The sequence below is a fragment of the Halichoeres trimaculatus genome, unplaced genomic scaffold, assembly GCF_033239565.1.
Source record: "Halichoeres trimaculatus isolate MK-OKI-2021-1 unplaced genomic scaffold, fHalTri1.1 fHalTri1_scaffold_1, whole genome shotgun sequence".
In the NCBI taxonomy this organism is placed as follows: Eukaryota; Metazoa; Chordata; class Actinopteri; order Labriformes; family Labridae; genus Halichoeres; species Halichoeres trimaculatus.
This window is the reverse complement of record NW_027437179.1, coordinates 25,401,406-25,427,202: the sequence shown is the minus strand read 5'-3', so window position 1 is coordinate 25,427,202 and position 25,797 is coordinate 25,401,406. Positions and strand designations below refer to the sequence as shown.

Sequence of the window (25,797 nt, the reverse complement as noted above, 5' to 3'; positions counted from 1 at the left end):
GAAGGATGATCTGCGTGTCCTCTGCTCATCCTATCAGGGCTGAAATGTCACCTGGTCTCTGTCAATGACTTTGATGGTACTTGGTTTAAGGCTCTCTGGCTTCACATTGCTTTTGTGTGGTTGCTTGCTGCACCATAAGAACTTTCTAACTTATGCCATGTACCCTGCTTATAAATTAATTGACACCAGGAGCAACAGCATTTGAACGTCAATAAAAATATTTATGCTTATACCATCTCAAAGTCTTAATACATCTTTAAAAAAAAAGTTACTCAAGTTCAACAGTGAGCTGTTGCTGAGTTAAGGAGAAGCCCCCAGTTTGTTAGAACTCGCAGAGCAGCTTGGAGAGTTTTGAGTTTGATTTTGGGCAGCACAATTTAAAAAACAAATGTGATCACACTGTCTTAACAGTAGACTTTTACATACATGGTTTTATTTCCCGACCTCGACCCAGTATAAAAGAGCATGCGTGCTGAGTAAGGTACAACAAGCTTAGTGATGTGTTTCATACAACTGGGATTTTCCCACGTGCCTTCCTCCCTTAAACAGAGCTGTCACGCGGCTCAAATACCACTCCTAAATAAATATATTATAGAGAATAATGCGGTTTATTTAACGAAATACATTATTAATATGGGCGAGTCCCAAACGATGGCAGGATATGCGGAATAAATACAGACAGCTTCATGGCGTCTCTTGAAAAAGCTCATAAAACTTTATAAATAAGCTATGATAGGGAAATTATGTTTCAGCTTTTATCAAATCCATTCTAAATCGTTTCTTTTTTGAATAAAAGACAAAAAACAACAACACATATTTAATTCAATGTGTATCCTCCATCATAGCCTAGTTTACATTAGCGGTAAAGACCACCATCATGTACGTTGGCAAATACATTTTACCACTTGCACCATCAAAGAAAAAAAAACCCATTGATGAAATCTGAAGTTTATTTCCAATTTTTTAGAGAAGATAACATTTATTTTGTGATAATACAGGGTTAGAAAGCATGTTAAATTCTGGTTAGACAACATTTTATTGAGAAATAAAAAGGTATTATTTGTTATCCTTTTTACCGTGAACGCAGCATTTCATAGTGAACGCCCCCTCAGTCTGTTGGTTGCCGCCCACAAAGTAACTCAGCCAGGTGACAGCTGAGCTACCAGGGATCCTACTCAACTGCACGCTGCGTACCACAACAGAACAACATACCGGCATAAATAGCATTAAATAAAGTAGACCTTTGCCAGGGAGTTGCACAAGTATTGTGTTTACTTCCCGTTTTTAGTGTATGTACTTTGAAAGCTTCTCTTCCGCCCGTTGTAGCCCGTTAGCAGCGCGAGGATACCATTTACATTTAGTGTGTGACGTTACTACCACAGAAGAGCCAACGGTTGTTGTATTCCTTTCCAGGTAACGTTACTCTGACACTGTCAACATGTCAGATCCGACCGGAGAAGCGAAGCTGGAGGTGAAACAGGCGAGCAAAGAGGTGAAAGAAAGCGAAAATGTTGCGGAAAAATACTCAGCGTTGACGGTAAGCAAGAACAGCGAAATGAACATGGGAGAGCTGTCGTCTGCGTTCAGCGCCGTGCCCACACACAAACCAGTGAAAAAGGTAAGCGCTCTGATAAGACTGCAGCAGCCTGCTTTTATTCACCTTGGTTAATGTACAGGGGGCTCAGAGCTGCTAAAAATCTACCTTCAGATGTGCTGTGTCGCTTAACCTGTCGTCATGGTGCATTTTCTGACTATAATGTGTCGTCACACCTGTCGTTTTCCACAACTCAAGATGTGAAGTCATCATGTTTATACATATTCTGCTCCTGGGGAAGATATTTTAAACTCTTTATGATTTAACATACTTTTGTAAACAGATGTGCATTCTCATGGTTAAAAGATATTGTACATAGGAGAACGACTTATTTTCGGAAGATGTACATTATTTGATTAAGTATGTTTCCAAGTTGCAAAAATTCAATAACCCACAACTTTAGAAACTGCTAAGATTTGTTTAACGTCTGATTGTCAAGTAGTCAGAAGACACTACTTAGGCACGACTCAAAGAAGGCCTCTCAAAAAGTTATAGGAGATCAGTAATGAAAAAAAAAAAAAAAAAAAAGTGAAATGCCACTCTTTACTTCACCCATAAAGCTCATTGTTGTTCCTCTTTTATAAAAAAACAAACAAACATAAAATCATCTCTGTCTTTCTTGGCTGTCCTCTCCAGAGGAAGTCTGTTTAAACACAAGTGCCTGATTTCCTAATTGTATCCAACACAAGGAACAAGTATGGTTTCCTCCATGCCACTCAAACAAAAGCCAGATGTTAAGTGACACCTTCACGGAACAAGGAAATGTTGCACCCTGAGCTCTTCAGGCTTAGGAACAATACGTATCTGCACAGCTCATTTAGTGTGAAAAAGTGAATACTGGTTTTGGTGATAATACACAGCCCAACTCGTTTGGGGTCAACATCTTCCTCAAACAGGAACATATCCTTATATTGCAGTAGAATTCAAAAGTATTTTCAACAGTATGCTTATTAAAACCTGATATATGTGGATCAAAACTATGTGCTTTGGGACACCTTTAATATAAGAATAAAGTAACAGCCATTTCCTATCAGAACCTAATAATAAACCAGTTATCTGGTCATGGTGTTAAAGTCATCATAACTGACATGATCTCGTATTATCCTAACAAAAATCACTTATAACTTAATTTTGACACTCTTGGTTACAAAAGCTGAACTAAAGGATGCAAGTCTTTAATCCTGAGCATGATGAAGGGTCATAAATAATGAGCTTCTCCACAGTGAACCAGAACAGCTAGAAGAAACGTGAAATAATTTATGATGTTTTTTCACAGACACGTGAAAAAGACTTACTGAGAATGTCTGGAGATAGTTACTTACATTTTTATGTGGGCTTAAAGGAGCCATGGCCTGTTTGGGGGATTCAGGAAAAAGGCTGTTTGCTCTGTCCCTGAGGTTAAAGGACCTCAGTGATCCAGGGTCTAAGAAAAGTGGTAGACATTTGTGTATGTCAGCCTTAGTTAAGGTGTTCTTTTAAATATGTGTAGTTTAAATATTATACCTTGTAGTTAATATTTAGACGTTTCAGTTAAGCTATGAGCTGATTAGCCATGAAATGAGTTTAAAGTTTTTTATGCATCCAGGTGTTGTTTTTTTCTTTGAATATCTTGAGAGAAGAAAATTTTCTACACTTGTCAGATGAGTTTGACTCATAAACAAATCTAATAAGACAAATTTTACTAAAGTTATGACATAAAAGTAAAGGTCTACAAATCCATGGATGACCTCACCACGGCTATGTTTTTTCCATTTACACTGGTTAATCCTTGAGACTGAGACCCAACCCACTCTCTTCTGTCTAGAGGAAATTTGTGGTGTCTTGTCACCTCAATCTGGAGAAAACAGTTCCGCATTGTTCATTATTGCCAAGTTCTTTCACTGGCATGTGAAGGATTAGCAGTACTAGGACTAAATCCAGAGGCTGACTGCATCAGAGTGAGGAGCCTGACATTCATTTAAAGATAAAAAAGTGAAGCTGTTACAACTTGTTCCTTCTCTAATGTAGACTGCTGGCTGATTTATTCCCATCCAACAAAATCTCCCCATGCTCAAACCCTGAAAAGAAAAACTTTGTACTAATGTATAAAAAGTTTAGTGTATGTGTCATAGGAAACATCTACAAAAAACAACAGCCCTCAGGGTTGCAGTGGGCCGTCTTTCCACTTCTCCATTCCTGACTTGTTTGTTTTTTACTGCCTGTGAAAAGATAAAGCTTTTGCACACTGTAGCTTTGATGCATGGAAGTGCCCTGTAGACTAAAAATCTGATTACTGTTGTGATAAAAAAGGAGCTGACCAGGCAGAGCACTAGGTAATGACGTTTAAAAAATGAAAAAAAGTTGTTTCTCATACACCCACACAGAATTTATATGACAAGGTGTGGATTAACTTCACATTTTTAGAGTGAAAAATAAAACGAACCAAGAGTCAAGATCATAACAAAAAAAAAAAACAATGACCACAAACAAGCACAAGTAGTTTGGTGGCAGTCGAGGCACCTACACCGTAATATCTTTATCAGTCTGTTGTAGAGTAAAATTGCACTGTAGAGATTGAACAATAGTGTAGTATGATTTCACTTCTTTTTGCAGTTTTTTTTTACGCCAACAAGAAGCAGTGCAGGCTCAGATTTTAGGACATAATGAGTGTAAAATGAGGGGGTGTTCAGTCATTACACAAGCATGAGCAAAATAAGTGCATCCAGAAAACAGAAAATGGCTTTGGCAGCTTAATTTTTGGACATCTGTCAGTCTATCTTGCTGGCCAGATGTCTGACGGTGTGCAGCTGGACTTCTATTTTTTGCAAATACAGAAATATAAGCTCACCAGGTGGAGCAGAGTCTTTTCTTTTAGTAAATGACTTCATGTTCTTCATCCACACTCATTCCAAATCCAGCAAAGGTTGAGGCCATAAACTCTGTATGTCAAGCAGGACCAAAATAAAAGCAGTCAGCCTGCTATTCAGAGTCTGCAGTAACCACAGTATAACCTTTAACTTGTACACGGCTTTGTTTTACAGCTAGATTACGTATCCAACTAAAATAACTTCATGTTAAATATTTTACAAATCTGTTAAAAGACTGAGTCCAGCATGATCTTTTCTGTTTTTTTTTTTCTTTTTTTCTTTTTTTAGCAAATCCAGTTTGTGGAGGACAAGCAAGAGTTCAGCAGGTTTCCCACCAAAGCAGGCCGCCGCTCACTGTCTCGCTCCATCTCTCAGTCATCCACTGACAGCTACAGCTCTGGTAAGAAGGATCCACCACAAGTCCAGCGCTCAGTTTAACTGCAGCTCACAGTGCATGCATATTGTGTAGTGTAAGCACAGCAACCAGCATGCTGTTTCAGACAGAGGTGAAGTAAGCAGCACTTTCAGCTTTTTTAGGAAATCGTCAGGTCATTAATTTGATTCTGTTAACTCCGAAACACTGTTTGACCCTGGTTTAAAACCTTGCTGGCTTTAAGGCCCTGCATTTTTTTTGACATTTTTCCCGTAACAGCTGCATCCTACACAGATAGCTCTGATGATGAGACCTCCCCCCGGGACAAAACTCAGGTTAACTCCAAGGGCAGCAGTGACTTCTGTGTCAAGAACATCAAACAGGCCGAGTTTGGCAGACGTGAGATTGAGATTGCAGAACAAGGTGAGCATGCACCATCACTCTAATTCACAGAAATGTTCACCCATTGAACTAGATGTTGTCTCCAGGGATTTAATGAATACAAAACCATTAAAAAGACATCACAAAAATGTGCTTCCTATTTAGGAAGTCTCTTCTTTTAGATACCCTAAAAAAAAATAAGCTAGCAGCATTGTTTATCATCATTGAAATGTTAAGTGTTTATATATATAATTTCATCAAGATGACCAAGCTTTTATTCAGTTTTTTTCTATTCTTTTTAAATGTCAACTGGCTGTTTAACAGCAGCCAGTTGCTTCCAAAAGGAACAAAAGTTAACCTTTGTTAGATCGTTTTGCATTATGCTGTTGCTGCTTTTCTCACTTCTCCCTTTTCATGCGTTTCAGACATGTCGGCTCTGATCTCACTCAGGAAGAGAGCTCAAAGTGAGAAACCATTGGCAGGTGCCAAAATTGTGGGCTGCACTCACATCACTGCCCAGACTGCAGTAAGTTTGCTCATTAAAATGTCGCCATCTCCCAAGCAAAGCCTGCAGTATGGCGCTGCTTTTTAATCAGGATGAGTTTCTTGCTCTTTCTACACCATTTTCTCCCAACACTTACTCTCAGACTACTCCAAAAAAACTTCAAGTTAAGCACATATTTTCTTTAATAATTAGTCAAAAATGCTTTATTAGGCTATTTATTATGTCACAGCCACCCAACAAGTCCAGTCAAATGTCTTATTTTAAAATCTCTGAAGGCAAAAGTAGGCTTAGGTTGTTCATACCGAGTCAAAAAATCTGCCAGCCGAGTGAAAAAGAAATGATATTGTCTCTATTCAATAAACTTAAAACTCGTTTTTTTCTTAATCTTATACTCATGGTTTCATCATTCTTTTTTTTCTATATCTTGTACAAACAACCCAGACTTATTTTTTTTAACTAATGATATCTTGAAATAAGATAAGTTTATGTATTTGCCAGATGATTTTAACGTAAAGAAAGTATTTCAGACATTTTTTCTCCAAAAATGAGACAAAAACACAGCCTTAGTTTTGTACACAGGTACACTTTTGCAGTGATACCCCCCAAAATTTAAGCTAACTGCATTGTTTATTATTATTGAAATGTAAAGTGTTATAATATAAATAAACATCTTTGTGTGTGTTTAAGTCAGTAGTTTAGTTTCGGACTCATCATGAACCGACAAATAAACATTCTGACTGAGTCTAGTAAAGTTTGAAATGGGATCAAATAATACTGTAGACATTATTCAAACAACACCAAGTGTAACCAGTGATTAATAAATGGTCTGTTTGTGACCAGCTCGATCTTGTTTGGGCCATCTTTTTTAACCTTCAGGCTTCCCTGTGTGTTTTCAGGTGCTGATTGAGACTCTAGTGGCTCTTGGGGCTCAGTGTCGCTGGACTGCGTGTAACATTTACTCTACACAGAACGAAGTGGCTGCTGCTCTGTCAGAGACTGGTGAGAAGAGGAATATCTTTGATCTGAGTTATAAATTGACTTTAAAAACAACAACAGTTGACAAAAAGTTGTCTTCACTCCAAAAACCCCCACAAAAACGTATTTAAAAGAGACGAATAAAATTAGATTAAACTGGCAAAAAATCTAAAGTAGAATAAAAGAAAAGTCTTAAGCTAGTTCTAAAACAGAGAACTAAAATTTGTAAAAAGAAGATGTAAACAAACTGGCACAAACCAGCCCAACACAGAGGGGTTCGTCCTTCCAGAGTTTAGGGCTACATCTGAAATGTTCCATTTATTCTCCCCCTCAAACAATCTGGAGACAAACACTTGGACTGGTCATGGGCCAAAGAGAGGGTACCCAGCTGGAGTCTACAGAGAACTGTACAATACAGCAGAAATAACGCTATGTTAAACTCTTTAGAAATCAACCTTACAGTGACAGTGGAAACACATTAGATCTGACATTTAGTGGAGTGACACCACCACTCCAACCCTTTTATCTGTGGTTGCTATGTGACCTTTAAAGTATTCACTGAATCACTGCTGTAGATTTTCATGATGTGGCAAGCTGAGGAGGTTTCTGTGGATTTGGGAGTTGCTTAGAGAGGATCAGGAATTTTCTTGTGTCGACTGCTCACAGAGTTGTTTCTGTGGATAGCTTAACACACCCCTTTGTTATCTGGGGGGGCAAAAATCATACATTTTCTTCAAATCAGGCGCTTACTAATACTCCTAAACATTTAAACTGAGTTGTTTCAAAACCCAACAATAATCTCTGATTGGTGACTGGGGCCTCTTTCACTGGGTCTTCAGGGTGTTTCTTTAAAAGCAGAATCTGGCGGTTAAAAGTGACTTCAGATATTTAACTTGTCATGTTTCAGGTGTGGCTGTGTTTGCCTGGAAAGGGGAGTCTGAGGATGATTTCTGGTGGTGCATTGACCGTTGCGTCAACACAGAGGGCTGGCAGCCAAACATGGTCAGTGGAAGTTTTATTTATCCACATTTGTCTTCAAATTAAGTGCATGTGGTTTTGTTCTCAACAGGTGATAAAAAATGCTCATCTTCATAATGTTCTTAGCACTGAATTATCATTTTTCATTTGCTCCTTTATTTTCCAGATCCTTGATGATGGAGGAGACTTGACGCACTGGATGTACAAGAAATACCCCAATGTGTTCAAGAAGATCAGGGGCATTGTGGAGGAGAGTGTCACTGGGGTTCACAGGTGATTTAATGATCAGATTTACAACTCTCCCACAGCAACGCCTCAGATGAAGTGAAAGGCTTGTAAATAATCTTCAGTCCCTCCTGCCTGTAGGTTGTATCAGCTGTCTAAAGCTGGAAAACTGTGTGTACCCGCCATGAATGTGAATGACTCAGTGACAAAGCAGAAGTTTGATAACCTGTACTGCTGCAGAGAGTCCATTCTGGATGGGTGAGTGAAGCTCGGTTTGTTGTTGGAGTCTGGACAGTAACAATGTCAAAGTTATATTGAAAACTAAACAGTTTATTCTATCAGATGGTTTTGCAAAGGCACATATAAGGGTTGAAAGAATTGCAACATCCCCTGCTTGTATCATAGGAACAGTTTGGAAACTCAGCTGTGAATTCAGCCACACATTCAAGCTGTTGTAGTGTAGATTTTCCCCAAATCAAAGAAGCAAAATATCTCACTTCCTGTTCTCAATTTTTTTAATAAAACATATGTGTACTCTCACAACTTGTACATATCACCTCAATAACATTTATCATCTGTTGCCATTTTACTCCTCAGCCCTGCACACTTAAACACTCTGGACTCGTTTCAAAACTAAGCGAAACAGCCTGTGAACAAAAGCGTGACAGCATAGGACTACTTTCCAATTCATTCTCCTCATTAAGACATGTAGTACAAGAAGTCTTGTACACTTATGGCTTTTTTTTTACTCACAGGGAAGTTTCTTTTTTGTGATTCAATATCTGCAAAATTCACTGTCTTATCACAGCTGTATCACTCATTGCACCTTTATCAATTCTATTTCATAGCAGCTCTGTTTTTATTATAATTATGAGTAATACTCAGAATTTTCTCATCCTTGAAAGGTTAGACGAATACACTCTGGAACTGTGGAATTTTATTGTGGGATGATTTTTTGGACTGTTTCATTTTTCTTTGTATTGGTGTAAATTTGCTGGAGTTTGGTACCGTACGTACACAGATTGTTATTTTCACACGAACAAAATGATCTAATTTGACATCTCAAACACCCCCAGCTTGAAGAGAACCACAGATGTCATGTTTGGAGGCAAACAGGTGGTTGTATGTGGGTACGGTGAGGTGAGAAACTCTTATTTTTTCGAAGTTTACATTTTGCTACTAGCTTTGAAATCATTCATCACATAGCACTGCAATTACGGAAAACACACAGGGTATGCACAGACAACCCCAAAAGCTTCCGTAACGTTTTATTTGACAATGTTGAAAAGAAAATGATGATCTTAAAAAATAACACTTGTAATATGCATACAGATGGAAAAAAGCTTATCTTCAAAACACAGAGTCTTATATGTCTGTCTCAGTTCCTCTGAGCCATGGTCTGAATAATGAAACTAGCATATGTTGCTCAGCTGGTCTTACAACATCATGATGATTTCTCATCTTTGCAGGTTGGAAAAGGCTGTTGTGCTGCTCTGAAAGCTCTGGGAGCCATCGTCTATGTCACAGAGATTGATCCCATCTGTGCCCTCCAGGCCTGGTGAGTAAAAGCAGAAAGTGGATCAACTCCACTCTGGTTGTCATACATATCATGAAATATGTGAACAGGGATGACAGCAGATGACAGTGGGTAGCATCCCAATGCAGGCTGTTAATTATTGACTTTGAGACGACTAATATTTAGCTCAAACTCAAATGCACTGCACGAACCCAGCAGGGAGTTCAGGCCTTGAGCTGACCTCAGGTGCCTGTCAATAAATAATAGATGAATAATGGATGTTTGCCCTCACTGAGGAAAAATGCTGAACCTCTTTCACCTTCTGTGTGCAAACAGCATGGATGGATTCAGAGTGGTCAAACTGAACGAGGTCATTCGCCAGGTTGATGTCATCATCACATGCACAGGTAACTTCATTTGAAACCGTAATGATGTAACCACACATTAAAGTGGGATTGTTGTCAGCTGACATGATAAATACATTAAGTTTATGTTCTGTAGAGCTGATTCTGTCCTGTGTTGTAGGTGATTCATGTTGAGTGATACTGCATGACTGTGTCTTCTGTAGGGAACAAGAATGTGGTGACCAGAGACCAGCTGGACCGGATGAAAAATGGCTCTATTGTGTGCAACATGGGACACTCCAACACTGAGATTGATGTGGTAAACCAGTGTATTTGAGATTCCTCGACTTCTACTGTGTGCTTACACAGTGACCTGAGATTATCCAAAGGACAGCCCTATTTGTGAAGCATTATAAATTATAACAAAATGATAGAGGGTTTTGTATCTCACAGGCAAGTCTTCGGACCCCTGAGCTCACCTGGGAGAGAGTGCGCTCCCAGGTGGATCATGTTATTTGGCCCGATGGGAAGAGGGTCATTCTTCTGGCTGAGGTTTGTGACTCACAATCATGTGTTGAAAACAAATGTGATGAGATGAATTCAGGTCTTACCTCCTAAGTGATCTGATATATATATAAATTTTTCTTTTTTTGGAGGTGATAAGTTTTGCTTGAAGTATAGCTAGTAGCTGGTTGAATGTTGGAAACTTTGTAATCTGTCGTTGTTGAGGTTTATTTTCAAAGTCTGAATTTTACTGCCGCAGACTGATGGGTGCCTTAGCAACATTTTTGCAAGGTTTTGTTAAGTTGAAACAGCGATGCTTAAACTCAAGTGCTTCCTTGTGCTCAGATTCTTCTTCACATGATTTTTTTCCACAACAGGGACGTCTCCTGAACCTCAGCTGCTCCACAGTCCCTACATTTGTCTTGTCCATCACAGCCACAACTCAGGTACACGTTAATACTTCCAACTCACTTGCAGCATCGAAAAGACACTTGTGGATGTCATTTGTGTCTGACTCTTTTTTAATATGTGAATCACTTTGAATTGTCATAATCACTCTGTGTTTTTTTCTTAAGGCCCTGGCACTCATTGAGCTGTACAATGCTCCTGAGGGACGATACAAGCAGGATGTTTACTTGCTCCCTAAAAAGATGGGTAAGGATTTATACCATACATTGACCAAGTGAAATTATTTATGCCTGCGACCAGTGGCGTAACATCGTGGTGATAGGCCTTGGTGCAAATATACTGGGAGCTGCACCGTTGGCACCGTTGATATTTACACCACTACCTGGGACTTTGGAGTTGGTTTAAGCGTACATCTTGTGCAAACTAACAACATCTAACCCTGGAAAGTCTCAGGATTTAATTTCATTGTTGAGCCTAGTGTATTTTGTCATTTCTCATTAAGTTTTGTGCGTGTGTGTGTGGGTGTGTGTGTGTGTGTACATTTCAGATGAGTATGTCGCCAGTCTGCATCTTGCCACTTTTGATGCCCACCTAACAGAGCTTTCTGATGAACAAGCAAAATACCTGGGCTTAAACAAGAATGGTCCATTTAAACCCAACTATTACAGGTACAACTGTTTCATTTACTGTTTTAGGTTATTTTATAAAATAATAAAAAAATATACCAGAAAGTCTAAAACTTTTTACTTTCAATTTTGTTGTACTTGTTGCAATGACAAAGTTCTATTCTATTCTATTCTATTCTATTCTATTCTATTCTATTCTATTCTATTCTATTCTATTCTATTCTAAAAAAGAGAATAAGAAACACACTGTACAGTTTGATTTTCTGAAATTCTGAAAAGGTGTTTGGTGGTTTATGCATATGAAGTTACCTTTATGTGACTCATCATGGGCACACCAATACACACACAGATTGAGACAGAACTTAGATATTGTATTTCTGTGTGAGATCTGACTGCAAAGGATGTCCTAACTGAACTTGTTTTTTATGTTTGCAGGTATTAGAGTGCAGGTGGTTGATATCCTAACATCCCTTGATGTGGATGGCAACCAACACCACTTTGTCATCAGGATAAATGAAAGATTTCTGTATATTTTATTTCATCATTTACACCGGACACACTTCAAACTGTAAACACAATAAGTTTTGCTTCGCTTGCTGCTTCCAGTGGGAGAGCACAGGCCACCCAGCTGAAAACTCAGCGCAACCACAGCACTTATATCTGCTGTAAAGAGGGAGTTTCTCTTTATTTTCCACACTTGCTGGCTCCTTTATCAGCTCTTAATGATATTGAATAACAAATAAATATAAGGTGCCAAATAACTGTGACAGGGAAGGGTTTTAGCTGTTGTGAAATATTAATGGTAAATTGTGAAACTATGAATCGTGTATCCAGTCCCTCAGTGTACGAAGAAGTGAAGGATCACTCAGACCTGCTGAGCATTTAAGCCTATGTTAGCTTTGTGTCCTGGCTCCCTCACAAGTCTACCCCTTTGAAAACATTGTAAAACATTAATTTAGATAAGCCTAGTTGTAATCAGGACACAAAAAGCAGAATTAAGTTTCTGTTTGATGAAGAAAGTCAATGTGTGAATGTTTCCCCCAGGAGAAGGTGGACCAAATCAAGGCCAATATGCTGCAGGTAGCCAGAAACTTCACCTCAATAAGATGTGGCTGTGTGTCTGGTGGATGTTAAAGTAACGACTGTTTGCCTATAAATGAGCCATAACCGTTTGATGTCCTGGGTTTACCTAGCCTATGTTTGTAAGAGCCAGGATCACTTGATGCAGCTTCAGTGTTTTCTTCTCGCTTTAATGTGGCAGTGCACATTTACTTCATACATTCCATCCACCAGATGCAGAAAAAGGGTTCCTCTGTAGTATCACCTAAATCCCTGCTTACCTTCAGCAGATCTTGGCAAAAAGGAACAAGTACTATTTGACTATTGCAAGTTAAAGAAGGGAGCACGTCATTCATTTCTTGAAAGTTGTGTCCATTAATGAGGTTTTGATGTCTGTTAGGAAAAATATCTACACCTCAGGGCATTCAAATGTCTGAAATTATTTGTAAATATATTTTTAACAGATGAGCACTCTGACCTTAGGCTCAGTGTCATTGTCATGATATCAGTAATTACTTTAGAACTTGAAATAGCTTTAGAGATTTTTATACTCTATGATCCAAATAATCTGCACATTAAGTGCAGTTATGTAAATTCTGTGTAAAGACATTATCTGTCACAGACTATCTGTTCAACTGCGTTACATACAGAGTGATCATGCAATATGTGCCTCTGATCAGCTGATGTCATGTTCATGTGAGGATGGCTGTTTTCTACAGCGTATTTTTGGGCCTAAAGATGACTTTTTTTTCCCTGTCAGCGCACTTATCTCAACAAATATTTGAGATGTATCATCGGTGATACCATGATACAGAAGTGTGATAGCTGTTCTGATTATGCTGGGGTTTTTTTGTTCCTTGGTGGTTTTTGTTGTTAAAGGCTTTTGTGAGGCTTTCCAAATGCAAAAACTTATTATGCCACTTTTGCTTCACCAAATTGGGCAGTCTGATATTTGAAGAGTTCATTTGCAAAAACTGATAAAAGCCATTTTGGAAAAAAAATGAGCTGATGCTTGTGATTTACTCTTTGTATTGCATTGTTTACAAAGCTGAAATCCATTTTGGTGCAATGCCGATATCTCCTGTTGGAAACCGGATCAAAGCTCATGTTTTGTTGCAGAAACCGCCATACGCCACGGCTGTTTCTTTTAAAAACTTTTCTGTTTTAAAACGGAGTTATCTGCTTTTGCAAATGAACTCTTCATTTGTAGAATCATATTATGTGCAGGAAGTAGTTTTAGTCTTTAGCACATTTCATCAGTCAGTCTGCTGGATGATTTCACAGCAAATGGTTGAGGGTATCACAGCCCCTCTAAGTGTCAGCATGATGTTACCTTGATGTGATGTTGCTTTTGATAGTGTAACACCTCACATACAACTTAAAATTGCAAACAATTCCTTTAACTTTTCATCAGAAACATGTATTTTTTAAGCTTGTGGTAGTCGGCAGTAGCCCATAGTGCCACTTCTAAACAAGTAGATTTAAGTATTGCAGCCAAGGACAGTACAAGAAACATTGTTAGCAAGGTTAGCACCACACCCATGGTAACTGTTTGGTTGACAGTGCCTTGTGACTTAGAAATTAACACACACGTGTTTCTCACCAACCATCTTAATGCCAATCATAGATGTTTTCTGCACTATACAATTAATATTAAAGCTATGCAGCAGTGTTTCATTTACGTGTTAAAGGAGAGTTGTGAAATCAGTGTTTCACAGTGTTTAGAAGATATGCATTAATATAAGATTACTCACAGTTTTAGACACAAGTAGGCAACATGTAACATCACACATATTTGAACGTCTGTTTCATCACATTTTTTTCTGGTAACAAACATACATCCCTTTCATTGGAGTTTCCTAATTGCACCTACGTTCCCTTTTATGGTGAATCCTTTTTATTTGAACCAACAGTAATCCTTTTACCTAGGTTTTAACTTTTAAGACACAAATGAATGTGTTATTACTGAAGCATACAGCTTGGATCTGGTCTAATTAAAGTGTGTATACCACTGTGATTTTATTATTGTTCATTGTTATTGGTTTGAAGATTTTAATGTGGAGATGAAGTTTGGTTAATGCTATATTATCTATAAAGTAGGCATATATATTTGGCACTGTCTGTGCTTAAGTTTGAAGAACACAGTTTCAGCAGTATACACTCTGTTCAAACCTCTGTGCACACTTCCCTTTAATAAACTGCTCTTTATGAAAATGACTTTGCTGATTCATTTATACACTGTACTTTATGCACAATTAAATCATTCATATCCCTTTGGGTTTTATAAATACATTTATATATATATTTTTATAAATGTTTACAGTGCTTAACAATTTATTAGACTGCCTGCCATAAAAACAGGACACCAACTAGAATAAATACATTTATTTAACTCTGACACATTCTTTCTGGATTTCCTTTGCCTCACCATTTTCAAGAGGAGAGAGGAAAACTAAATTCAGGTTTTTATTCATAAATTTGAGCCAAAAAGCTATAATTCTCTAAAAAGTATTTTGGCTGTCTTGTAAAACAGTACATTCACGGATAACAACATTACAACATTACACTAAAGATAACACATCTATTTTAGCATTAAATACATGATTTTGAGAAAAGGACTTGCACATACAGGTGGATCAACAATTACAGTAAAATGAAAAAAAAAATGTTTGGTTTTTACTGTTGCTTCATGGGCATAGCAGAAAACGCCGGCTGGTGGGCTTATACATTTGTAAAGCACTGTATTTTATTAGAGTGGTTATTAAAACACGTGAAAATACACGGACAGAGGAGATTAACAGAAAACAAACGGAATCCCCTTTTAAGCAGTGGGCTTTAGCACTTTTAAATTACTGAACTGAATCCAGTCACGACACTCAAACTCTCGCAGATTTAGTCTCATCTCGCGTGATTTCGCCGTGCCCCAAAAATTATGGATGTCGGTGGGAATGGTGGTGGGCTTCCTGTAAACAATAAACAGAGAGCTATGATACCTAACAAAAGCAGGGGGGAATTTACCCGTAACCCGAGAAAGGATTCAGAGGTAAGGAGACGAGAATTGGATTATTTTGTAAATCAATTTTCATGAACAGTCGAGGCCTTTTCTTCTGCTACTGTATCACAGCTAACGTTAGCCAGCCCTTCGAGGCTGTCTCCATGTAGCCTAACTATTATTTCCAACACAGGTTGGCGACGTAAACTTCTCCCCGATCCGTCTCATTGGAATAAAAACATTTGTTTGGTGTTTGTTTAAATTAAATATGTCACATTTTAACATCCATCAGCAGTGCAGGTTAGCAGCAGTTAGCCGGCTGACGTTAGCTTTCACAGGCCAGACTGCTGAACTGCCTGTCAGAGGTCCAGAAGCGACCTGTTGAAAACTCAATTCTCCTGTGTGGTTCTTTTGTCTGATTTACTAAAATGGTACTTAAGTGGTGTAATCTATAAATACAGTACATTTTTATTTTTTAGTCCTCATACTGTAGTAAAGACAGTGAGTCGTGCTTTCTTGCAACACAGCAGAAGTGTTCGTGTTAAATGCATGTGAATTTTTTAATCAGATCATGTGGGGTTCCCTTTTAAATGATCCTAAACGACACATTAAGAGAAAACGTTTCAATTTTTGCACTAAATCTTATTCTGAGGGAACATCCTTATGTGGCCTGAACTGATTCATGATTGATAACAAACCCTGTAGACTTCAGAAGTCTGGCGGTGGAAAGTCTAAGTTTGGCTTTTAAACAATGATTGGGGTAGAAGAGCTACAGATGAAAGCACCAACAAAAGTTAGAAGTCAAAGTAGTTGTAAACCGTTTCATTGTGTTACTTAATAATGCATTCAATAGATTTCTCTTTATCATCAGAAAGCTCTGGCAGGTTTTCCTGAAATAAGTCTCAATAATGAGAACTTTTATTCTGCTGTAGCTGGGTTTTCTTTGAACTCACCCTTTAGCCTTGCATATAGATATTGATATTACTTTTGATTTAACAAACAGGATGTGACTTTTTCATTTTATTCGTCATAGTTTAAAATTTGTTATGCTTCATGCACAGGGGCTATCTGAGTCTCCAGACCTGGAATTTGAGTATGCTGACACAGACAAGTGGGCTGCAGAGCTGTCAGGTATGAGTTTTCATCATCAAACTGGAATTTAATGATACTTTTTATTCTACTAAACTGAACCCTTTAGAATTTTGGGTGTTCAGATAATTGTTTTATTTTTTGTGCTTCAGAGCTGTATAGCTACACTGAAGGACCAGAGTTTGCTCTCAACAGGAAATGTTTTGAAGTGGAACTTAGGACACATGGTATGTTGCTAAACTTTAAAAGGCTTAGTCAAATGTTTCACCAATTAAAATTTCAATATTTTGAGTTTTTTTTCTTCTTGTTTGGACCTTAGTTACGGAGAAGAAGTGGACAGAGCTTGATGCAGCTGAGCACAGAGCTCACGCCATGCGGCTGCTGGATGGCTTGGAGGTGATTGGACGGGAGAAGAGGCTGAAAGTTGCCAGAGCCATTCTTTACATGGCTCAAGGTCAGTCTAAATGAACTGCTTTGGGAAATAACTGATTTAAGAGAATTAAATCTAGTCACAAGATACACTGATCAGTGTTAATCACAGTGATTGATATTTTCTGTTTTTGCTTGTAGGAACGTTTGCGGATTGCAGCTCTGAGGCTGAGGTGCAGTACTGGATGAGATACAACATCTTTCTGCTGCTGGACGTGGGCACCTTCTCTGCTCTGGTGGAATTACTAAACATGGAGATCGAGTATGTTCACCAGAAGCTATTTTGGTCACTAATGCTTCATTATTTCGCAATATTGTCTTGAAAGGAAGACCAGTTATGAGTATGTATTTCCCTTTCAGTAACAGTGCCGCCTGTAGCAGCGCCGTCAGAAAACCTGCAATCTCCCTTGCTGACAGCACCGATCTCAGAGTGCTGCTCAATATAATGTACTTGATGGTGGAAACAATACAGCAAGACGATCCAGCTGACAAACCTGAATGGAAAATAATCAGAGAGACTTTCAGAGCAGAGCTGGGTATATTTTTCACTTTCAAAATCTGCACATACATCACCAATAAAAGCAAAGGCCTTGAAGTATCCTTATGTCCTCTCCACCGTTTTTGATCCAGGCTCCCCTCTCTTCAACAACGAACCCATATCTGTCATGCTGTTCGGTATGGTCACAAAGTTCTGCAGTGGGCACGCTCCTCACTTCCCGATGAAGAAAGTGTTATTGCTGCTGTGGAAGAGTATACTGGTGAGAGAAAAATATCTTCTTCGTTTGTATTTCTTAATTCACATCTCACACTTCAGAGACCTGAGTGAACATCCATTCTCATGGTTTCAGTTCACACTCGGAGGGTTTGAGCAGCTCCAAAGTATAAAGGTTTGTAAGCGTGGAGAGCTGGGACTCCCCCCTCTCCCGGAGGACAGCATCCGAGTCATACGCAGCATGAGAGCTGCTTCTCCTCCAGCGTCTGCGTCTGACCTCATAGAGCAGCAGCAGAAACGGGCACGCCGAGAACACAAGGTAGATATAAGTGCTGCTTTGAAAAGAAGAAGATGTTGGTTCAGGCTCACCATGGTTAAAATATGCATCATTGCCTCGACTACAGTTTGACTCCCGTCTGTCTCTGCTGCACAATGATGACATTTGATTTAGTGTTATATACAATTAATAGGAAATCTAGATAAAACTAATGAAAACTGACACAATACTATATGTTGTATGCCGTCAACCCACATCTCTCCTCCACTGATAAGCTCCACACTGTATCCTGTTTTCTCTCACAGGCTTTGATCAAACAGGACAACCTGGATGCATTCAACGAGAAGGATCCCTACAAAGCGGATGATTCACGTGAAGATGAGGATGACAATGATGACAACGACAACTCCATAGAGACAGAGACGTTCCCCTTGGAGAGGGATGAGGTGATGCCTCCGCCTATTCCTCACCCTCCGTCAGAGAGAGTGTCCTTCCCCAAAGGTCTGCCGTGGGCTCCTAAAGTCAGGTAATGGTTAACCTGACATGAAAATAGTACAGACTAGGTGTCGACTTTGGATATGAAAAATAATATGCTCTTATGGTGATTATGTTTTTGCTGAAATAGGGAAAAGGATATTGAGAATTTCTTGGAATCAAGCAGGAGTAAATTTATCGGTTACACACTTGGAAAGTAAGTTTCTCTCTTGTATAATTACATAAAAAATAATTTGATCATTATAATGCAGTGCATTACAATAATGTTGTTGTTGCTTGTGTGTGTTGTAGTGATACAGATACTGTTGTCGGCTTGCCCCGACCAATTCATGAGAGCATAAAGACACTGAAGCAGGTATTCCATGCCCCCCTTTAAAAATCAAGCTGCTCTTTCAAAATGAACATTGTAGTTTTTCTGGTCACCAGTTGTTATATGAAGTTTTCCTCTTTTTCAGCACAAGTACATCTCCATAGCTGAGATACAGATTGCAAAGGAGGAGGAGTTTCAGAAAACCCCTCTGTCTGGGGTGAGTGGGAGAGAGGCCATTTGTGTTTACAGATCTCACAGTCTGCAAAGAGTCACTGTTTAATCTGGAAATTAAGTCTTTCTGATGAGCAGACAGGCTGCAGCTTCTTCAGTACATTATAAATTGTATTATTATAAATGTCATATTATGGGGATAAGCTGGCACAATGAAATAACCAGGGTCCTTTATGATGTCTGTAAAATTAATTAATACACCACTCAGATAAGAGGAAAAGTTTTATTCTGTTTGCTGTTAGTGGTATTTAATTGCTGTGGTGCTCTCGCACAGCAGGCCTGTAGTTTTAATCATGGTGGCTTAATGTTGCATCTTTTTTGTTTAATTTGAGTCGTGTTACTTCCTTGTCATCAGGGTGAAGAGGAGGTGGAGATGTCCTCCACTGAGCTGCTTTATCAGGGAATCCTGCCCAGTTTGCCTCAATATATGGTTAGTGTTGTTACACTTTGGTACTGTGTGTCAAATCTTGACATGATGATTTTTTTTTGTAAACTTAGAACATGAAAGGAAAGAGTAAATTATATTAAATGTGGCAGTGTCTCAAATGAACTGGAGTAAGAATCAGAGAATCTGTGTAATCCTAACATTTGGCAGGTTAATACAAATAGTCCATCAGTAAAAATTGGTATTTTATTTTAAAGTGATACTCCGGGATGGAACAAGTTGGGTCCTATCACAAGGTTTAGGGCAGAAATTACCCCTACAGCAGTGTTTTTGTGCAGCAGAAGCCCAGGGCGCACGCACGAAAGACCCCCTCCCTGCTCCTCTGCTGGTTTACTCTGCACTCAGACGGGGCCAATTTTTACTTGACCAAAAACACAAATAAACGGACTTCCACCGAAAAAGTCTTATCGGTCTGAATTCACGCTTTATTTAGAGAATTTTCAGCACGTTACGTTCACACAAAAACACTGCTTAATAAGGCTCTAGTTCTCATCGTGTCTCTTCGTCCTGGCAGACTACCTGCGTTTGTTTATATCTGGCACGCCGGACTGATACACTAAGCGGCGAGCGTCTCGTAGCCAGCTATGGCTCTGCAGCGGAGGTAGCGCAGCTGTACGACACGATGAGAACTAGAGCCTTAGTTAGCGTGTTTCTGTGTGAAAGTAACGTGCTGAAAATTCTCTGAATAAAGTGTGAATGCAGACCGATATCAGATTTTTTTGGTGGGAGTCTGTTTATTTGTGTTTTTGGTCAAGTAAAATATAGCCCCGTCTGAGTGCAGAGGAAACCCGCAGAGGAGCAGGGAGGGGGTCTTTGGTGCATGCGCCCTGGGCTTCTGCTGCACAAAAACACTGCTGTAGGGGTAATTTCTGCCCTAAACCTTGTGATAGGACCCAACTTGTTCTATCCCGGAGTATCACTTTAAGCCCTTAAAATATTGAATAGCTGAACCTGTGTTCATATTCACTGTTTGGCTGTCTGAGATTGAGGAGTTTGAAAACTTTCTGTATCCCTGACAAGATCTCCAGGGTGTAGCCAACCATTCAAAAGGAAGTACATATACAACACACAGTGTGAACAGAAGCATGCTGACACACCAGTAACACTGAGCTTTCATGAAGAGCACCCTCACAGCGTATTGTTTTCGTAAAAGCAGACAGAAACTTTAGTTCAGAGTGTTCGGTAACTAACTTTGTCGTGTTGTGAAATGTCAGATCGCTCTGCTGAAGATCCTCCTCGCAGCTGCTCCCACTTCCAAAGCCAAGACAGACTCCATCAACATCCTTGCAGACGTGCTGCCAGAGGAGATGCCGTAAGTGTTGCTAAAGAGCCTCTAAAAGGCAGATCCTTCTCCAGTGCAGTTTTATGCTCTGTGAAAGGAGATATCTGGACTTTGAAAGCATTTGTTATAGAGGTTTGCTTTGATTGTGTAAAACCTCTTTGTTAGGCTGAAAATGCCCCAGCAAAGAGTTTGATTGGCATGCTGGATCTTACCCTAAGCACACTAGAAATGAGCTTTATAAGCAACCCAGAAAGGACTGAAAATTTCAGGTCATTATTGGATGGATCTCATTTTGCATCAATTTGGTGATCACTGGGGACAGAGCTTTCTGACTGCCTTGCAGATCCTGATCTATGTGTGCCTGGTATTCTCCAAAGACAGTTTTCCTCTGCTGTCATTGTCTGGTTACTGAGCTGCACACAGAGAAACTTTTTAAGTGAAAAGAGGGAAGCCTTACTCTCTTTAATCTACATGCTCTAAAGCGCTTTACTGAACCCACTGGCAGTGCCAACAATCATCAGATCTCAGGGTATGCAATATAATCACTCTAAGCTGATGGTGCAGTTGCTCTTGGGTGTCATGTGAAAGCATCAGTATTAAATAAGACTGTTTCATAACCAGCTGAAACGGTTTAGAGCACATTTAATCAGGTGATTGTTGTCTGACTCTGCAGGACCACAGTGCTGCAAAGCATGAAACTTGGTGTCGACGTGAACCGGCACAAAGAGATCATTGTGAAGGCAATCTCTGCCATCCTGCTGCTGCTGCTCAAACACTTCAAACTCAACCACATCTACCAGGTACTACTCTCGTAAAGTCCCGGTTCAGAGAAACACACAACTGTGGCATATATGTTTCTGAATAATAGAGACAAGTACACCAACTGTTTGCCTCAAACTGGTCTTTCAATTCAACTTGTGTCTTGTAGTTTGAGTACATGGCTCAGCATCTGGTGTTTGCCAACTGCATCCCTCTCATCCTGAAGTTCTTCAACCAGAACATCATGTCTTACATCACAGCTAAAAACAGGTACTTTCAGGCTCTCTTTGACTTACAAAAATCATGACTTCTTCTTCTTTTCATAAAAAATGTAGGTGAGTGTTTTTTTTTTTCACTTGACAGCATTTCAGTGTTGGACTTTCCTTACTGTGTGGTGCATGAGCTCCCAGAGTTAACTGCAGAGAGTTTGGTAAGTTTTCTGTTGTTTCACTGTTTTCTGATAAAGGCGTGTGTTGGTTTGATGATTAATGTAATGCGTATACGGTGGTAGATTTTAAAAAGTGGATTTTTTTTTACAGGAAGCTGGAGACAACAATCAGTTCTGCTGGCGGAATCTGTTTTCCTGTATTAACCTGCTCAGGATCCTCAACAAACTAACCAAGTGGAAACACTCCAGAACAATGGTGAGAACTTCTTAAATAGCATTTACAAAAAGTATCCTCTGAGGTTCTAACAATTTTTTTCTCCTCCCAGATGCTTGTGGTGTTCAAGTCTGCCCCCATCCTGAAGAGGGCGCTAAAGGTTAAGCAGGCCATGATGCAGCTTTATGTCCTCAAGCTCCTCAAAGTTCAGACCAAATACCTTGGGCGCCAGTGGAGGAAGAGCAACATGAAGACCATGTCGGCCATCTATCAGAAGGTCCGCCATCGTTTGAATGATGACTGGGCCTACGGAAACGGTGAGTGGAGACACACGTGATCCATCATCTCAGACTGAGACACAAGGATGTATCTACTCACTAGTGAAAGCAGCATTATAGTAATGATAAATTAGTCAATCAGAACTAAAACTAGGGCATTGGTGTTGTTTTTTTACACAATAAATCAAGAATAACAGAGTTCAGAGTGCAAAAGAATTTTCAAAATAAGCTATGTAAAAAAGCATTGAGAGATGGAAAATAATGCGTTCAAAGAGCAAAGCTATGAGCATATATAAAAAAAAAGTTATTGAGCAGTTAACAATCAAATTGCACGACATCCCTGTGAGGGAGAAATAAGTTTGTACCATACAGTGTGTGACACTCAGTGGGAGGAGTTGTACTGTACAAGCACGTGGAAATGATGCATAATCCATGACACATTTAAACAATCACGGGGTTGTTAGGAGCTGTGTCGAACCAAAACAACTTTACATGAGCCAAAAAGTCTCTTAAGTTGTAGCAGTGCTCTCTCTGTCTCATTGTGCTGACTCTGATGAGATTGCGCTTCATGTAAGTAGATGCTGTGTGTATTCTCCAGCGGGGAAAACAGCACTGTGGGGGGGGGGTAAACGTGCTTGAGTATGGCACGGTTCCAATGGCCAGTGTGACCACGCCCTGTCCAGTTTGTATTTGGTTTTAACCAGAGGTGACATAAAAAGATGAGTGGAATAAAAGTGTTTGGCCTTTCTTGGATCAAACATCTGAAGGGAGACAGGACCTGTGATGTGTAAGGAAAGTGGTGGAGTAGAGCTGGTGACTGCCACAAAGAGCATGACTGCCAGCTGTTAGTTTGTTGTAGAGGGGGCGAGACCTACTGAAAACTTGGTGCCCCAGAACAAATCTTATTAACATGTAATAATAAAAGGTCATTTCTAGACGTTGAAGTGAAGCAAAACAAAAAACTGATTATAAACCAGCCCAGGCCCAAAGGTTTGCCTGATGGTCCAAGAATCACATGCACGTCAAACTCACTGCTGTCTGTTCCCTGGGGCAGATCTGGATGCTCGTCCCTGGGACTTCCAGGCTGAGGAGTGTGCTCTGCGCGCCAACATTGAGCGCTTCAACAGTCGCCGATATGACAAAAACCACAGCAACCCGGACTTCCTGCCTGTGGATAACTGCCTGCAAAGCGTTTTGGGACAGCGGGTGGACCTGCCAGAGGACTTCCAAATGAACTATGACCTCTGGCTGGAGCGGGAGGTCTTCTCCAAACCGATTTCCTGGGAAGAGCTGTTACAGTGAGAACCAAAGATTGAGCATCTGAATCACAAACAGCTATTTGTGCTCTCTCTGGGGTCACAGCATTATGTTTCGTTTTCCATAGAGACTCAATCACCGACCAGGCGTAGACCTCAAATCATTACATTTTACACTTAAACCAACACTCAAATAAATGAACTGAGTCCTTTTCATTAATAATGCCACAGTTTTTATCAAAAATTATTTTAGATCTAAATCTTTTCCCCTTGTGGACCTGAGCTCGGCCTTGCACTACCCTCTAAGCTCTATGTGCCTCTTACCTGCTACAGAAGGTAGTATGTTTGATCTTTAAGCACTACATGACACTTGTTCTTAGTTTTAAAGACTTTTCATGGAAATAAATGGTTTAGATGAACTGCTTAGACTGAGAGCGCTGTGTTGAGGTCAGTGTTGGCACATTTATTGTGTTAACAGCTACGACATTCCTGGTACATCCTCTGGGTCACATCATAGAGATGAGAGGAAAGGTGGTTTTTAGTCATGAATCCTGTATGTATAAATAAATAATGCATTACCTTTCAAAAGTTGTCACCTTATGGGGTTACACTTCGTTTACCTGACTCATCTTCAGTTTACTCACACATGACCTGTGTTTTATTTGCGTTCTGAATTTCTCTGAGTGCTGCCTACACACCTTTGCTCTGGGACCATGAAGGCATCAGGGTGAGTGGACATAGAAATTACACCTTTTTTTAATCAACAAGAAACTCCATGTATCTTAATCTCCCTTGTTGTGTTGAAAACTGGATGCACATTTTCTTCTAATTTTTCAGATTGTTTGAAAGAAAGAAAAATTTTAATCTCTGGTTTGAGATCTGTTGTCTGAGCTTCACTCACCTTCGACTGAACCGAGGGAACAACTTCTTTTATTTACAGAATCATTTTACCTCTGTCTTTTTCTATTCTTCAGCTTTGTGTTTTATGAAAGAGGTTGATGTGTTGCGAAAACATGTAAATTGTAATACTTATTTATCATGCATTTTCTGTGTTTTACAGTGATTTAAATGCTGTAATAAAATCAGTGTGGTATTCATTTATTTTCTTTGATGAGACCATTTTGCCTTTATTTTAGAAGAAAAACTGGAAATGAATAGAATACCACCTGAGAAAACCAAATAAAACTCTATAGGCGTCTATGTCGGCATGGCAACTCAGACAGGTGTGACAGCTGACAGCTCATGTGAAAGTATAGAAACAAATATGAAAATCTTTAACTGGATCTTGAAACTGACAGGAGGTTAATTGTCTGACGGAATATTTCTCTTCTCAAGTCAGAAGATATATATTGGCATACTGAGCCAGCTGCAGGCAACTAAAAATAACTGATCAAGGCGAGGATACATGATTTACAATAATCCAACCGAGGAGTCATAACCATGTGTGTTGCTTTCTCACAATGTTTTGGGAGAAGGCTGGCTTAACCAAGAAACCTCCAAGGTTTCAGGTTTTCTAAATGCACTAAGTCCAGTTTTCGTTTTAATAAAATTCAGTTAGTATTATTTTTACTGACACCCCAGTAGCTGCATACAAGGAAATGAAAAAGGGCCCAAAAAAGGAGCCCTGGGGGACACCACAAACTTATAGGGCTGTTGCTGTAATATTGTCCCAAAAAGAAGGAAAATATAATCTCTGCCTACACAGACCTCTGGGTATGAAAAAGACTCCTACTGACTAGCTGGAAATCAGCAGTCAGTAAAACTTGATTGTCAAATTAATATACGTAAATGAACTACCATGTAATCTGAAGAACACAGTGTTGTCTTCTATAAGAACATTTGTGAAGTTGTTCCACAACTGCTGGGAAAAGAAGAACCTACGGAAGTCTAAACTTGCAGAACATTTTACACTTTGTTTGGGTAAATGTTATGATTAAGATCACCATGATTTGATGGAAGAAAAATGTTTGGACTGATGCTAAAGCACTGACAATGAGGTTAAATCTACCAATAAAGTTGAAGAGTTCACAAAAGTTAGCCTTTTTATGCAGGGTGACTATGTGTATTTTTCAAAGGGACTCCATTTGTCTAAAGAGGATAATGTCGAGAAAAACTTTTCATATGCATAAACCTGAGTTTTGATAATAAAAAGCACTAACAGCTCAACATATTTCAAAATCTTTTAAATACTGGTTCAAAAAACAAACACAATAAACGTGGTTCCAGTTGAGGGGTTTGAACTAGATTCGTCTCTTTAGTCTACTACTGTTATGGCATCTAATAGTGACACCCAGAGCCAGCAACAC

At 39.3% G+C, this 25,797-nt stretch overlaps 2 protein-coding genes across 3 annotated transcripts; both read left to right on the top strand.

Moving 5' to 3' along the window:
* Positions 1-1,124: 1,124 nt before the first annotated feature.
* Positions 1,125-14,532, top strand: LOC141791219 (S-adenosylhomocysteine hydrolase-like protein 1). 2 transcript variants are annotated; one of them, XM_074671500.1, is made up of 17 exons: positions 1,125-1,618; positions 4,729-4,840; positions 5,108-5,236; positions 5,620-5,720; positions 6,596-6,698; positions 7,582-7,676; positions 7,819-7,925; positions 8,019-8,135; positions 8,954-9,017; positions 9,347-9,435; positions 9,730-9,800; positions 9,962-10,056; positions 10,191-10,289; positions 10,619-10,687; positions 10,817-10,895; positions 11,197-11,317; positions 11,711-14,532. In XM_074671500.1, the coding sequence occupies exons 1-17, from the start codon at positions 1,439-1,441 to the stop codon at positions 11,715-11,717; spliced, it is 1,638 nt and encodes a 545-aa protein (XP_074527601.1). In that variant the 5' UTR covers positions 1,125-1,438; the 3' UTR covers positions 11,718-14,532. The 2 variants fall into 2 exon arrangements, with proteins under 2 accessions (XP_074527601.1, XP_074527593.1); XM_074671492.1 differs by having other exon boundaries at positions 5,093-5,236.
* Positions 14,533-15,225: 693 nt separating this feature from the next.
* Positions 15,226-24,599, top strand: strip1 (striatin interacting protein 1). Its single transcript, XM_074677194.1, has 20 exons — positions 15,226-15,377; positions 16,388-16,457; positions 16,568-16,642; positions 16,735-16,869; positions 16,986-17,106; positions 17,205-17,380; positions 17,475-17,602; positions 17,693-17,875; positions 18,139-18,359; positions 18,459-18,524; positions 18,620-18,683; positions 18,784-18,855; positions 19,225-19,299; positions 20,529-20,626; positions 21,270-21,396; positions 21,525-21,625; positions 21,719-21,785; positions 21,895-21,999; positions 22,070-22,274; positions 23,290-24,599. Exons 1-20 carry the CDS (start codon positions 15,267-15,269, stop codon positions 23,535-23,537), a joined length of 2,448 nt encoding a protein of 815 aa, XP_074533295.1. The 5' UTR covers positions 15,226-15,266; the 3' UTR covers positions 23,538-24,599.
* Positions 24,600-25,797: the final 1,198 nt, after the last annotated feature.